At 32.7% G+C, this 15885-nt stretch overlaps 2 protein-coding genes across 2 annotated transcripts; one reads left to right on the top strand and one right to left on the bottom strand.

Annotated features, from left to right (window-relative positions):
- Positions 1-2744: 2744 nt before the first annotated feature.
- On the bottom strand, positions 2745-5772 carry LOC111897274 (ureidoglycolate hydrolase). The gene is made up of 11 exons (XM_023893236.3): positions 5342-5772; positions 5045-5130; positions 4741-4815; positions 4486-4614; positions 4312-4398; positions 3911-4213; positions 3736-3827; positions 3592-3654; positions 3277-3517; positions 3154-3194; positions 2745-2973 (listed from the first exon to the last, which is right to left on the bottom strand). Exons 1-11 carry the CDS (start codon positions 5528-5530, stop codon positions 2876-2878), a joined length of 1404 nt encoding a protein of 467 aa, XP_023749004.1. The 5' UTR covers positions 5531-5772; the 3' UTR covers positions 2745-2875.
- A 1724-nt stretch (positions 5773-7496) lies between these two features.
- On the top strand, positions 7497-11835 carry LOC111897182 (uncharacterized). The gene is made up of 10 exons (XM_023893135.3): positions 7497-7713; positions 8757-8863; positions 8975-9421; positions 9485-9691; positions 9771-9920; positions 9991-10377; positions 10464-10546; positions 10653-11013; positions 11102-11314; positions 11391-11835. The coding sequence occupies exons 2-10, from the start codon at positions 8816-8818 to the stop codon at positions 11721-11723; spliced, it is 2229 nt and encodes a 742-aa protein (XP_023748903.1). The 5' UTR covers positions 7497-7713; positions 8757-8815; the 3' UTR covers positions 11724-11835.
- The last annotated feature ends 4050 nt before the right edge of the window (positions 11836-15885 follow it).

Raw genomic sequence — 15885 nt, 5'->3', positions numbered from 1 at the left:
AAGTCTCATTTTTAACCAATTTGCTAATATTTATTGCAACACACACTCCCTGTAAACCTTAAGCCCCTAAATAGTCGTCTGAAACTTATCATCAAAAGAAACTATTTGGTATCGTTGCATCGCTAATAGTCAAAATAAACTATCTAGAGATTTGGTCCAAGGTTTCCTCTATGTTCGCATGAAGATGACATGTTACCATTCAAGCTGATAAGAAAACAATTTCTAATCAAATTATGTTTCGCGATGGCAATCAATAAATCTTACGGAGAAACAATTCCAGATGTAGGTATTTATATCCCATAATCGGTTTCACGCATGGCCAACTTTATGTGGCATTGTCTAGAGGGATATCGCGTGCCAATACAAAAGTATTAGTGAACTCTGACAAACATTTTAACGACAATGAAGTTTATACATCAAATATGGTCAACAAAGAGGATATCATTGCTCTGTAGGTATTTATCTTTAAGAATCGTTTGGAGGAAAGATCATTTTATATGGAGATGGATTTAGACAAATTCTTCTAGCAATACAAAGAGACAATTGTTCGAATACTGTGCATGCATCATATTCGTCTAAATTAGGACGTGATGTACAGTTTTACGTTTAACCGTAAACATGAGATTTATTTTGGTTGTATAACTAAGATTTGGATGAGACAAAAGCATTTGATGAGTGGATTGTTAAAATTGGCGATGGTAATATTGGCGGCCCCTAATGATGGTGAAGCTGAAATTGAATTTTCAGAAGACGTTGTTCGCTCTATAGGTGACCATATTCATTCAATTGTATCCATCATTTATCTATCCTTTGAAAATCATCTTGACGATCAATCATATTTTCAAGATAGAGCTATTTTGGTCCCTTCAAATGAAGAATTTGATGCTACCAATGACTACATTTTAGGATTGATTAAAGATGAATGGAAAACATATGAGTTCAAATTCTTTACATGATATAGAGTTACCAGGTTTTTTTGAGGAATCAATTTACCCTTCAGTTGTGTTGAATGATTTTAAGGCATCTAGAACTTTCAACCATAAACTTACACTAAAAATAGGTGTTCCGGTCATATTACTTTGTAATATCGACCAAACCAAAAAACTATGCAATTGTACTAGATTATAGATTGTTAGGCTTGGAAGAAACGTCATTGAGGCCTGAATCATATATGATAGATTCTTTATGGAGACTACTTATATACCTTGTATGAATTTAACTCCGTCTAATGAAAGAATCTCATTCTGTTTTCAGCGGAGACAATTCCCTATAGTAGTTTATTTTGTTATGACCACTAACAAAAGTCAATGACAATAATTATCAAATGTTGGATTATATTGCATAAGCTTGTCTTCACTCATTTTCAGTTATATATTTTTTGTTTCTCGCGTCACAAGTGAAAAGGGATTGAAGGTATTCATATATTACGAGGAAGGTTGCCCAACTAATAAAACAAAAAGTTATGTTTACAAAGAGGTCCTTCAACTATTATAGATATTCAAATGTTTCTTTGTTTTTTTTTCAAACATTTAAATGTTAGCAGTAATGCTAAGTCTGTTTATGTTACTTTATTTTTTTATAGTGCCAACTTTTTTATACATTTACATATACATTTTTATATGTTCTCAGCGTTTTACGCGGGGTCATAATCTAGTTATTATACTATAATTTCCAATTTTATTGATTTAGCTATTTACTAATTTATGTAATTATTAAATAGTTTTTTTCCAGAAAAAAAAGAATTAGACGTTATCATCATAATTTATAAACGCGGGGTCATAATCTAGTTATTATACTATAATTTCACAATTTTATTTATTTAGCTATTTACTAATTTATGTAATTATTAAATAGTTTTTTTCCAGAAAAAAAAGAATTAGACGTTATCATCATAATTTATAATGTACTTTTAATGTTTTATGATTTAGTTGTCTTTTATCAATTTAGCTATCAAAATGCCATCATTGTAAAACGAATAATTTGATGAACGGATACGTAAAACGATAGGATACATTTTGCTTTCATGTAAAACCATATAACCAGAAAATAGTATTTTTTAAATGATTAGAAAATATAATGGTTTAATTGTAGTGGAAAATATTTAAATGATCAAATTGGTAAAGTAATAAAAAGTACATTTGTGTTTTACTCGGTTAATTCAATTATTAGGATGGACGCGGGTTATTAATCTTATATTTTCAACATCATTTCTGTAATATAAAAATGTATAGGATCCATTTTTGTAAATCTTCTTTGAAACACGGGGATCATGTAGGGAAATCAGGAACCATTTTGTAATTTTGTGAAATATATGGACCATTATGTTATTTTGCTATTAGGTAGTACCTTTTTCTGTAAATTTGTGTAGCAAAGGGACCATTGCTGTAATTTTACTATTAAACAAGGACAAATTCTATAAATTTGTGAAACATAGGGATTATTTCTGTATCTTTGTGAAACAAATGGACAATTTCTATAAATTCGCTGTTGGGAAGGGACCGTTTTTGTAACTTTGTGGAAAACAGGGACCATTTCTCTAAATTTGGTATTAGAAAGAGACCATTTTTGTAATTTAATATAGCACAAAGACCAATTATGCAATATTTCATTAAGCAGGAGCCATGTGTAAATATGCACACATAAGACCACTTGTATAATATTTCCATTAAACATAGACCATTTATGTAAATATGCTTGTGTTCCTAAATTGGCCTGTTAAATAATTATATAATGGAATTTTAAGGTTGCACTAAATAAGTTGGAATTAAAGAAAAAAAGCTGTTTTAGTTTTATACACATGGTTTTCTTCATTCCATATTTTTTGATGAGAAAGAGAAATCAGTAAAACGACATCGTTGTACTCCAAGCATATGTATCAGTTGGAGGATAAGTTGGCAAGTGTGAGTGCCAATACCTTCACCCCATTTTCTATATCTCCAGGGGACGCATACTCCTCAGGTTTATGACTATACCCTGCAATATTAATAATAAAACTTCAAATTCTAACAATAACAACAATATTCCCATATTTCCTATATTACCCTTCCTTCTTTTAAATTTTATCCACCACCACCAATTCCACAATTTTTTCAACTGGCACTGGTCCAATGCATGTCAAACACAGTGTATAAAGATATCGACAAGGGAGTGTACCTTTATAACATGGAATGAATATCATGCCCATGGGTGCTTTTCTGCAATCAAAATATATAATTGTTTTTTTTTTTCTAAAATTTGAAAATTGAAAATATAAAAGAATAAGTTAAAAAGAGATACCTGGCCATAAAGAGTGAATCATGATAAGCTCTACTAATCATCTTCTTACTACTCAAATTCAAGACTTGAGTAGCTGATTCCATTGCTTTAATCACCAACTCATTTGAAAGAGCAGGTGGATCTTGGTTCACAATTTTAAACCCTAAAAGCTCAACACCTCTCCTTTTCGATATCATCGCAGCAGATTCATGGATTTTTTCAATCACATTATTTCTTCGCTTTTCATCAATGTCTCGTGTATCTGAACACAGATTATAAATTTATTTTACCAATACTTTAAGTTTCTTATTAGTTTTTGAATAATAATAAGTGCACCTATTTCCATGTGTGCTTTGCTAGGGATGCTGTTGATTGCTCCAGGATGCAACTCCAGTATACCTTCAAAGATAATACAAAAACATCATTTTAACTTTTAAGGATAAATGATAATGAAAGTGATTTTGAAAAAAAAAAGATTACCAACAGTTCCAACAGTGTCTATGGATCCAGATTCAAGAACATGTTTTTCCACAGCTAGTGCCAGCTCAGCAGCAGCCAAACCTGCATCATTTCTTTTCCAAAATTGTGTATAAGACTCAAATATGTCATAATAATAATAAAAACAAAAGTTCTAAAGAATTGTTTATTTTATTACCTTTGAGGCATTAAAGCAGCTCCAGCATGACCTCCATTTCCTCCAAAATCAACTTTAATACTTGCAGGAGCAGCAATAGCAGTCACAATACCAATAGAAATTCCTTCATTTTCCAAAATAGGTCCTTGTTCTATATGAAGTTCTACAAAAGCTGAATATCTTTTATCATCTAAAAACACAGTGGAAAAGTCATTGTTTTCTGCATATCCAGCAGATTTTGCAGCTTCCATGAAGGAAATATTCTGATTATCTACAGTCTGCTTAAGAGCTGTAGCAAGTGAGACACTTCCAGCTAATAATCGGCTGAAAAAAAAAATCAGATAAGTATCTCACAAGAAAAATAGAGATTAATTACTGAATTATCTTTCATTCTATAATCAAACTTGCTAAAAAGTACAAACCTTCCTAAACAACTGATGCCATATCTTGTAGGCTCTTCTGAGGTAAACATGATTACTTCTAAAGACCTTTTAGGCTTAAATCCATATCTGTAAATTCCAAACATCAAGATAAAACAAGACTTTAGGTGACAAAAAAAACACAAAAAGTGCAATAAACTCAAAAGATTTAAACACCTCTTTAGTACATTAATGGCTTCAATGGCACCCAATACACCAACTACCCCATCATATTTCCCAGAATATGGAATAGCATCGATGTGAGATCCTGTTGAAACAGCAGATAGATCTGGTTCACTCCCTTCCCTGTAGTGTATAGAATCAAACAAGATCAAAAGTCAACTTTCAGAGGTTCACTTTAGTACAAAATATTTCTATGTTATAAACTAAAAGTAGTACAAGATATTGTTTAAGGCATACAAATAAACTCACCACTGACCAAATATATTGCCAACAGCATCTTCTCTCACAGAAAGACCAGCTTCTTTCATCAACTTCTTGATGAACCTAAATGGAAATTGACAAAAAAGATTCAAGAAAAAATAAACAGATTTGTGTTTCTTCAACAGACTAACCACTTTTTTGCAGTTAATATATAGATTGATCATTATAGAATATAGAAGATGTTCCTTTTCAATCAAAACTATAACTAATTTCATAAGAAGATCATGAACAATTCCATAGGGCGATTATCGTTTTTAAGGCGTAATTCTAATGATCATAATCGATTACATACCTTCTAGCCAGTACATCATTTTCGCTGTACAAGATCCTTGTTACTGAAGGGGCTGGTGAATCCGAGAAACTCGAAAGTTCATCGATCTGTTTTCAATTTTAACAATATAAGTAACTCATTTGATCATCAAAACTCGAATTTGGAGTTTACTGGGATGCGGAGTGCAGTTGATGCTTGAAAAGAACGATTATCATTCCTACTGCTACTACTACTACGAATTCAGTTCGGCATAAGTAAAATATCTATGATGAATAGAAGCAGAAAACGACTGGATTATGAAACTGAATGATACACCACCTGTTTCTGAAGATTTACAGAATCCACCGCGAAGGAAGAGACGGAGTCAATTTCATGAAGTGGATAACCGGAGAATTCCTCCATTGTTTTGATTGTTGAGTCCATTTCATCAACATTTTGAGCTTGTACGCAAGCGATGAAGGTAACGAAAAGAACATAGAGCATGAGACGGAATCTGAAAACCATCATTATCCTTGTTCGATTGGGATTGTTGGGTTTAGAATTTTGATGAGTTTAGAGTGAATAATTTAGTCACGGAGTGGAGAGATGAATCCGACTCCATTAATCAAAGGGGTTTATCGCATGTGGAGCAGATGATGACAAAGGACAAACAACTTTGCCTCTAAAAGCTGGTATTTTCTTCAATAAAATATCTCCATTTAAATTTCCTAGGTGACCATGTGAACCAAAAGAAGTTAACATTCAAAGAAAAAAAATAATTCTATTGAAACTGTGAGCCAAACGAAGTTAACATTCAAAGAAGAAAAAATAATTGTACTGAAAATTGATAGGGATGATGGGATTCTTTAATGTATTTGATATATTTGATGGAAGTGATATTTTTTTATTATTTTATTTTTATTATATTTTTTTTTTCGATCTCTTCGTTTCCCTTCGAAAAATTTACAAGAAAACATTGAGGTTTATAAAGTTTTAGGGTTTCACACCGTTCTTTCTTTTTTGGTCGATTTTACCTCGTAATTTTCATGCAACATGTAATTTTCCCTTTTTGTGTTAACTGGCATGTTATCTCAATGCCTTATAAAATGAAATAAAAAGATCCGTGATGGGAGACTTGAACTTCTTTATGATTGTGTCATTTGTTGGTGTTTCTAACTCTGTTGTTGGTAGCAATAAATGCTTGTCGGGTTTGTGGTGGTGGGCATGCCTCTAATGCAATAAATGTTTGCCGATTCTATGGTGGTGCTCATGTCTTTGATGCTAATGATGTTTGTGATGTTGGTGATGAGAGATTTATCTCGTGATCGTATTGTAGTTGGTTATAAACATGTGAAAAATGCTTTGGTGATGGTGTGAAAGACGGTGATATGACAACCGGTAAATTAACTAAGTCAATCTAGGCCACGTTATGCGTCCAACACTTTATAAGCGTTCCTTCAAAGTGGGCTCTAACTTGGTATGGGCAACGGGTTGGACCTAGACCGAATCGACCTGAAGACCAAAAACCTGAAATTCTTGAATTACCTTGATCGATGGGTTTAGGTTGTGCCACTTCCGGTTTCGGGTATGTCGGTTTTGGGTCCCAAACCAAGCTTCAGTCCTTGTACTGAATTAGAACATTTGTTGGGCTTCATATAACTTGTTGGACTATTTTATTATTTGTTGGACAACTTTTACCATACATCACATTCATGTTATAAAATGACTATTATTTTATCAAAAAAATGAGTTAACTCTTTTTTATTATTTCTTTTACTTTCAATCATAAAACAGTCGTCACTTGCTAAAAAGAGCATGACAATAAATATCATTGTACGAAAAATAATAATAATTAAAATATCATCAATACCAAAATAATAATAATCAAAATATCATTGTACAAAAATAATAATAACCATGTACCAAGCCAATTATCATTATAGCAAAACAAATAATCTATGAAAAAAAAACAATTAAAATGTAATCGGCTTCTTTCCATTCATTTACCTTCTTTTTCATCCATGGATGCTTCAATCTCTATATAAAAAAAAAGGTAAAATGGATAACATTTTATTAACACTTAGCGACAAATACAAACTTTGGAGCCATGACACACCACGACGAACTTTTTAGAACTTTAAAAATCTTTTTAAATAATTATCAAGATGGAAATTTAAAAAAAAATATCAAAATAAGTAATTTATGTATTAACTATAACGTTAAATGTAACACTGCATCAATGACATATTTACTTTTTATTCGCACGACATATAATTAAATGATATGATTATAATTAGATATCATAAATGCTTTAAAATATTCTGGATTTTATATATCAACTTTACTATAATAATAGTATTAATATAATTAAATTATTTTCAAACTATTTTAAAATCCTGTTCTAAACTGTTTTTTTGTAATGTTTCTCTTTCTTTTTTTTTTTTTGCGCTTTAATATAGTCCGCAGTTCAAAAAAAAAAAAAAAGTATTTAAAACATATTTCCTCAAATAAGAGTTTGAGTTCGGAAGGGACATTGCAAGGGGAACCTACGGATTCCGACGGTACGACCCCACTAACATAGCCGCTGCCTCCTCTCTGCGTCTCTGCTTCTGACAATCTCCTCGTGCAGTTCATCGCCTCACGACAGATCCTCCACCGCTGCTGCTCCGCTACGCCGCCGACGATCAAGAATAACCATGAATTTTTGTCAGGTAAGTTGTGTTTGTTTATGTTTCACCATATGGATTGTGGTTACTTTATTCGCTTTTGCTAATTTTGATATGGCCTATTAAGTTTGATTTTGCTCAAAACTGATTTAGGAGCTATTTTTTAGGGTTTATAAACTCATAACCAAGCGTAGAACAAACTGATAGGATCTAGTGGTGGATTTTGTTTGAATTTGGGGAATTGTGATGCTATACCACGAGGACTAGTGATTTAACTACCAGATTTCGTATTAAAACACAGTTTTTCTTTATAGTTGTATCAGATAATCATTATGTTCAATTTGCTGTAATGCGAGGTTAGTTATGAAATAATAAACACAGGGATTGAATTTGATTAACAACATTCTATTTGGAACTGTGATATAGGGGGTGTATGGATGTGTGTTTAAGCCAATTATTGTGACTTGATTCGTAGTAGTCAGTTTTAGATGAACTTGGAAGTTGGAAATGACAAAATCATGTTTCTGCAGATTTTGGGACCTTTTAAGTGGGATGTGTCCTCAGATAACTCCTTAATGTGGTGCAGAGTATATTCATTAAGAGGATTGAGTTGAGAAATAATTTTGCTAATCTAATTGAATCATTGGGGATTAAGGCATGGGTTTTTAGTTTGAATGATTCTATTTTGAGTTTTCCAAAATTAAGAGAGTTGTTTTTGCATCTTTGTCCCAACATACCTGTGGATTAATGAACACAACAAACATCTCCACTAAAGTCTGATTAACAAGTCTCCCAGTTCATCATAATTTCCTTTTCGCTTTCAGTATTTTCTTGCATTTGTACTCTATTTCCAATATTATCTGTTATTTATTGGCCAATATGTTTTTACATCATCTATCTTTATGTTTCCATTTCCTGCAATAGACAGAGAAGTTCTGTTTCTTAAGCTACACAATCTTTTAGGGCAGACACTGAAATTGTTTTAGATTTTAGTGGACCTTGGCACCTTGTTAATGGAATCACATGGAAGTGTTTGATTACTGGACTTACAACATAATGCTCAATTGTTATTTGATTATATTTTTCAGGATATACTCAACTGCTGAATTAAATATTTGATCAAAATTGTGAAGAAGGAAAGGGAAAGATGCTTTCAGGTTTGAAATTCATACCACGGGATCAGATTGATGATAAAGTAAGCCTCATTCCTTTAGTCTTCCTTTCTTATAATTCATTTACTTCAGCTAATGATGTGATGCTATATAATAAAAACTATGTATTAAATGTGAATCCTGAACTTTTTTAGACACATGATGAGAAGGTGAATGATTCAGATACGAGGAAAATTCATAAGAAGAAAAAGAAGCATAATCAGAGTAGTTCAAGTGACGATGGATCTCAAAGAATAAAGAAAAAGTCTAAAAAGAAATGGTATTCCTCTGAAGAAGATTCATCTTCATATTCTGATGCAAGTGAAAGTGGTAGTGATCAGGATACAAGGTCACATAGAAAAAGAAAAAAAGAAAAGAAGCACAAGAAGGGCAAGTCAAAGAAGTCAAGGAGAAAAGAATACTCTAGTGATAATGATAATGCTAAAGAAGATAAAGCAGTTGAGAAAAGCCATAAAAATGATGAGAATATTATAAGAAAAGAAATGGGAATGGAGTGGATGCTTAGACCTAAAGATAACATGGAGCAGAAACCTGCATCAGTATCAACTTCTGATCTTCTAGAAGAACCTCCTGCCAAAGAGGTACTCTTTACATCTTTTCAAAATCATAGATTTCCTTTAATTCTCATTTTTTTTTCTTTCCAGATTAAAAAGGCGAATCCAAGAGAACTTAATCCTTATTTCAACAATGATGGAAGTGGTTACCCTGAAGAGGAAGCAGAAGGAGCAAATTCTGGAGATTCTAATCTTCTATCAACTTCTGTAGTAGGTGATGGAGGTGCCAGCTGGCGACTTAAAGCTTTGAAACGCGCTCAAGAACAAGCAGCTCGTGAAGGAAAAAAACTTGATGAGGTTCATTTTACATTTATGATCCATACTTCATCATCATCATCATGATCATGTAAATATATTGACATTTGAGAATTTACAGGTGGTTGGAGAGAGATGGGGGTCTTTAGGTAAATTAGCAGTTTCTGTAGCATCAGGTTCTGCTGCTCCATCCCGTGCTCATCTTCATGCCATAAAGAACAGACAAAGACTGCAGACTAAGGATCAGAAAACACTACCAGAAAATCAAACTGTAAGGATTACTTCACTAAAATGACCATTTTAACCTCGCATCTTTGAAAAGAATTTTGTTTTGATATCAGGAGAACGAAAGGGATAGAGAGAAGGGGACGCCTAGTCAGCATGGTAATAAAATGAGAGTGCCTAGATCTGATAACTCTTTATCATGGGGGAAGAAGAAAAGTCAAAGCATGTCAATGAAAGATGCTGATGCTGATGTCATCTCTTCTGCATTAGCTAGCTTACAAAAGTTCTCCAATGATGGAAGTTTCTTGAATAAATTCAAATCTCAAAAAGATGATGATTTGAATTTGATTTCTTCTACAAATGTGTCAAAATCTGAAGAACAATCATCTCATAAACAAGATACAGATACACACATGAAACCTCCAATGAGTGCAAATCAGTTAGCTGCTAAAGTTATGCAGTTACGTATGAAAGGAAAGCATGATGAAGCTCAGAAACTTTTGGTATATAGAAATATAATTTTTTTTTTCAGGGTGATATGATATATTGATATATATCTTCTAAATTTGCAATTACTTTGTTACTTCAGAAAGAGGCAGAAGAGTATAAAGCGAAAAGCAAAGAAGCTGATGTCATCACAACAAACCCAGAAGGTGATGGAACCACAAGCAGGTAATTTTGCTCCCAAATTAAAAAAAAAAAAAAATCTTTGCATTTATTTTAGTCAAAAAGAAATTTTGTAAAAACTAAAAAATCTTTATAATAATTATATTCATAGGTACATGATGCATGGGATAAAAGCACGAAAAGAGAAGAAAGAAGAAGATGCAGACATGCATGTAGCTCGATCCATAATGCAAAACAAACAGTACATTGGTATATCAGGTCAGGCAGATGATGAATACGAATATGATGATGGAGTGGGACCCAAGAGAAAGAAAAAGGGTAAAACCGTCAATGTTGCTCAAAATACGCGTTTTGAAAAACGCATTTTGACCCAACAAGAACGCTGCAACTTTTGCTTTGAAAACCCTAAAAGGCCACGTCATCTTGTTATTGCAATCGCTAATTTCACATATCTGATGTTGCCTCAGTGGCAGCCTGTTGTTCCTGGCCATTGTTACATTTTGCCCATGCAGGTTATTTACTTTGCTTTAGATGCAAGAAACATCATTTATTTGTTTATTTTTTTAGCATTTTGAAATTTGTTTGTTTATTTTGATGTAGCATGAGCTGGCAACAAGAAGTGTGGATGATAACGTGTGGGATGAAATACGCAATTTCAAGAAATGTCTTGTGATGATGTTTGCAAAGCAAGAAAGGGACGTTGTGTTTCTTGAAACAGTGATGGGATTGGCAAAACAGACCAGACATTGTTTAATAGAGGCCATCCCTTTGCCTCCAGATGCTGCGAAACAGGCTCCTCTCTATTTTAAAAAGGTGAAAAGACGTTTTTGTCCCTGTTTTTGTTAATCTGGCGTCAATTATTGTATTGCATTAACGTATTTTTGTGTAGGCAATTGATGAAGCTGAAGAAGAATGGAGTCAACACAATGCAAAGAAATTAATTGATACAAGCGAAAAGGGTTTGCGACACTCCATACCAAAAGACTTTCCGTATTTTCATGTGGAGTTTGGTTTGAAGAAAGGGTTTGTTCATGTGATTGATGATGAGTCACAATTCAAGAGCAATTTTGGTATTAATGTAATAAGGGGTATGCTTCAATTGCCTGCAGAAGACATGCATCGTCATCGACAGAAACATGAGTCTATGGAAACCCAAAAAGAAGCGGTTGTTAATTTTGGAAGAGATTGGGAGCCTTTTGATTGGACCAAGCAACTTGATTAGCACATGTTTAGTTTGATTTTTAATTTTAATTTCTAAGCATATGTGCTAAATACATGTAACAATTTTATCATCATTCTAGCAAAATCCCTAAATGGCCACCTACTTTTCGTAATCCTTACTCAATTTCCAAATTTCCATCTCTAGTTCTTTATATGTGTAAGCTCTTATTTATTTATTATTATTATCATGTTTTTGAAATATTTTGAAAGGTTATAAAGTTTGTAAGTACATTATTTGGGGGCCACAAGTGTTTTATAGGGCTTAAAAAGTCTATATACAAACAAAAATTTGAAATCTTTTATCGTCTTGTTTTATTCATGTATCCTAAAACGGAGTTTTGAAAATTTGTGATGTTCGGACTGCTTTCAAACTAATGTAAACAAGTTCAAAACTCATATGAAATGTTTGGATGTTGGTTTGAGGTGTTTTTTTTTCTTCGGTAATGTCTTCTTAAAGTTCTAGGTTGTTTGTGTTCGAATTAACATAAACCAAAAAGGAGGATACCGAATCAATGATGAATTACAAGGTCTGGTCCTCGGTAATCAAAACCCTGAAAACACTAGAAGAGTTTGTTGTTAACTAAAAGCCCATTTGTTCCAACACCGTGTGTGTCAGAGACTAATCCATGAATCAGTGAATGTGAGTTGGAATTGAAAAGGAAACCACATCAGCTTCAAAAACTTATTTGACTTGTAAAACCTGTTATAATAGGAGTTATTTGTAAAAGTAGGTTGGTTTTCAAAAACTATTGTAGAAATAGGTTAGTTTTAGAATCTATTGTAGAAATAGGTTGGTTTGAATAAGGGCCCACCATTCCAATCAATTCTTTCGGAAAAATAAATGTATATTTTCATTTTTAACCCTTCGATTTTAATACTTTTTTTAATTATATTTTTTACAATTGAACAATCAATTTTTTACTCTTGTTAAATATTATACATAGATTACTTTATTCTATAATATATGATTATATCTTATGTATTATTATTTACGAATTATACATTTAAATAGAGTTTATAAAGACCTTCAAATAGATACTAATACTAAATATTTTACAACAGTACGAAATTACAAGAAAAATTAAAAACGACATTACAATATGAATTAAGCGTAAAATTACAATACAAGTTAAACGGTAACTTAAACATTAATTGAAAATGTTACAAAGTTCACGTCGCATTGAATCTTGGCTGGGAATTTGGACAATTTCTTCTATTATGACCAGTTTGGTGACATAGTCTACATTTGCGAGGTTCGTCGGGATGACGAATGTCCATCTCGTTATGAAATCGATTTGCACGCCTCCGACCTCTATGCACAGAAAGTTTCGAGTTATCTGCTTTAATCTTCCAATCCGACTCTAACCAATAATCAACATGAGAAAGTGAGACAAAAGCCGATGTATATTGTTGTTTATACGTCATAGTAATGTACACAGTATTAACAATAGAAATAGGGTTATCCCCTCTATAACCGCAAACTGCAATAGCATGCGAACATGGAAATCTTTCCATTTGCCACTTACCACATGTGCATGTTTGTTGAAAATAATGGACAGTGTATGTATTTCCCCCTTTGCCATTTATCTGTAACTTTGTGACAATTATGTAGACACCTTCACTGTAGTCAAACTCGGTTAATGTATGGCTTTGTGCACAAGTTTCTCGCTTTCGAAAGAGACGCCACATACATGATGGTAGAGGTGTATTGCAATTCATTGCAATATCACTGTACTTTCTAAAAAGTTGTACAGTTCTATTGAATGTAAGGTCAATACATGCCCTGATTGGTAACTGTCTTGCTCCGCGAAGTGCATTGTTCAAACTCTAAGAGATATTTGTTGTCAAGAAACCCCATCGACGATTGCCATCATATAAAAAACACCATTGGCTTCTTTTAATTTCCTTTAAATACTGCCAAGCTTCAAGATTGATATTTTTTATTTCATTCATATAGATAACAAACTTTCTTCTTTGTGTGGTGCTACCAATAGACCAACAAAGCTTTTTAAGGCGCACATTCTTGTACCTTTGCATGAAATTACTTCTAATGTGTCGAAGACAAAAGCGATGGTATGCTAATGGCTCTTGCCATTCTGGTAGATTTTCCATTGCATGAATTATTCCTTTGTGTCTGTCTGAAACAACACATAATTGTCTGTTTTGAACAACAAAATGTCAAAGTTGGTAAAAAAACCAATCCCAACTATGTGAACTCTCTTCATCAACGATAGCATACGCAACAGGCAATACTATTGTTTGCATCTTTTGTGACTGCAACAAGCATTTTTCCTCTATATGAACCCTTCAAATGGCAGCCATCTACTGAAATAACAGGTCGACATAGACGAAACGCATCAATAGCTGGTCCAAAAGCCCAAAAAACATATTTGAATGTCGCTACATGTGATGATGAGCTATTTGGACAATGAAACCACTTCACAACTGTATCAGGATTTGAAGTCTGCAATGCTACAATGTACTTGGGCAACTCATCAAAGTTACTCTCCCAAGTTCCATAAATACTCTCTATGGCTTTTCGCCTACCATGCCATGCCTTATCATAAGAAACATCAACATTCAGACTATTTTTAATATCTGATTGTATATGTTTCACTGGATAAGCAACGTCCTTTTCAGTTGAATGGAGGATATACAAGGCAATAGTTGCAGAGTTTAGGTTTTTGTTATTATTGCCAGTACATGATCCAAAACAATTGTATGCATCCACCCAACGTGTAATCTTCCATATGTTTTGATTTTTCTTCTTAACTACACGAACATACCATGCACAACGGGGCGTACAGTGCACACTACCAGAACTTTCTTCTTCATTTCCTATAGTCCTACACTTTGCTACCCACAAGTTAGGCTTACTATCATATACTTTGAACTCTCTATTTTGGTTGATAGACCAAAGTGTCACTGCCTTTTTTACTTGCAACTTACTTTCAAATTGCATTCCTAACCTTATTTTATTTTCTGACTCCTTCCAAACATCTATTTGAATGCGGTCTTCCAAACCGGCTATGTCACTGTCTCCTATATCTCCAACATCACTCATAAAGTTCATAACTGGAGTTTCACACACACAATCATCATCAGAATCTTCCCCAACACATAATGACTCGCTACTATTATCTTCACTATATAATGAGCTGGCTTCATCACAATCTCCCTCAAATGTACCACAATCAGGCAAAGGAAATGGTACATTTGATGGATTGGGCTCCAACACCTCAAAATTTTGAAGGAGATCTACAAAACTAGTACTTTTAGGCGACATTATTTTTTCAACTTCAATTAAAACTTAACCCCAATAATTTGCAACATTTTCAGCCAAATAATACATTACGTCTAAACTTGAATCATTTATGACCCGTGAAATAGTGGATTGCCCTCCAAATTGATAGCATAATGAGATATTCAACTTATGTGATGCTTTTTCAACTCCAACATGTGCATAACATAAATCTTTAAATTCTTCATACCCCATTTTGTGCCTAACAATATTTGAAGTAGAAAAAGTTGAATGGTCTCCCTTTATGATACCATTCTCATATTTAATATTACCACCCCAGTATAAATTAATCATAAACGGACGATCTAGAGTCATAATGATATATAACAAAATATAACTGCAAAATAAATCAAAATTTAGAAAAGAGATTAATAAGTATGCTACATATGATAATTACTATTATTAAATATATGACATAAAGCCAATAATATGTACCTTGTTATGGATGAACGAATGTTGAAGAAAAAGAAGAAGGAAATATTTAAGTTCAAGAATTGTAAGAGAAATTCATTAGCTAGGTTGGAAGAGATGAAAAACTATTGATTATAAGAAAGAGAATTTATAATACAAAAAAATGAGATGATTTGACGATTCACTCAATTATTTCTACTGAGTTTTCATCAACAGTTACATTTGAGTGTGCAGAAGAGTTTTGCTTTTGTAGTGGAGTAAAAACAAATAATATAATTATAGAGTTTTCACAAATAGTGACAACTCATGCTATACATTTTAGGTATTGTAGATTAAGATTTTCTCATATTTACAAATAAACGATAATAAAAATATCATTACGAATATTATGATTTAGTGTTTAATTTAAATTCTAACTTAATGTATATTTAATGTAATATCGTTTATAGTT

The sequence above is a fragment of the Lactuca sativa genome, chromosome 5, assembly GCF_002870075.4.
Source record: "Lactuca sativa cultivar Salinas chromosome 5, Lsat_Salinas_v11, whole genome shotgun sequence".
Classification (NCBI taxonomy): Eukaryota; Viridiplantae; Streptophyta; class Magnoliopsida; order Asterales; family Asteraceae; genus Lactuca; species Lactuca sativa.
This window is presented reverse-complemented; position numbering and strand designations above follow the sequence as displayed.

Coding starts and splice junctions, on each gene's coding strand:
- LOC111897182 (XM_023893135.3), top strand. CDS start 8,816: ATGCTTTCAGGTTTGAAATTCATACCACGGGATCAGATTGATGATAAA. Junction 8,864..8,974: donor GGGATCAGATTGATGATAAA/GTAAGCCTCATT, acceptor GAACTTTTTTAG/ACACATGATGAGAAGGTGAA. Junction 10,547..10,652: donor GGTGATGGAACCACAAGCAG/GTAATTTTGCTC, acceptor TTATATTCATAG/GTACATGATGCATGGGATAA.
- LOC111897274 (XM_023893236.3), bottom strand. CDS start 5,530: ATGATGGTTTTCAGATTCCGTCTCATGCTCTATGTTCTTTTCGTTACC. Junction 4,214..4,311: donor GGCATCAGTTGTTTAGGAAG/GTTTGTACTTTT, acceptor TTTTTTTTTCAG/CCGATTATTAGCTGGAAGTG. Junction 3,195..3,276: donor GATTCACTCTTTATGGCCAG/GTATCTCTTTTT, acceptor TTTTGATTGCAG/AAAAGCACCCATGGGCATGA.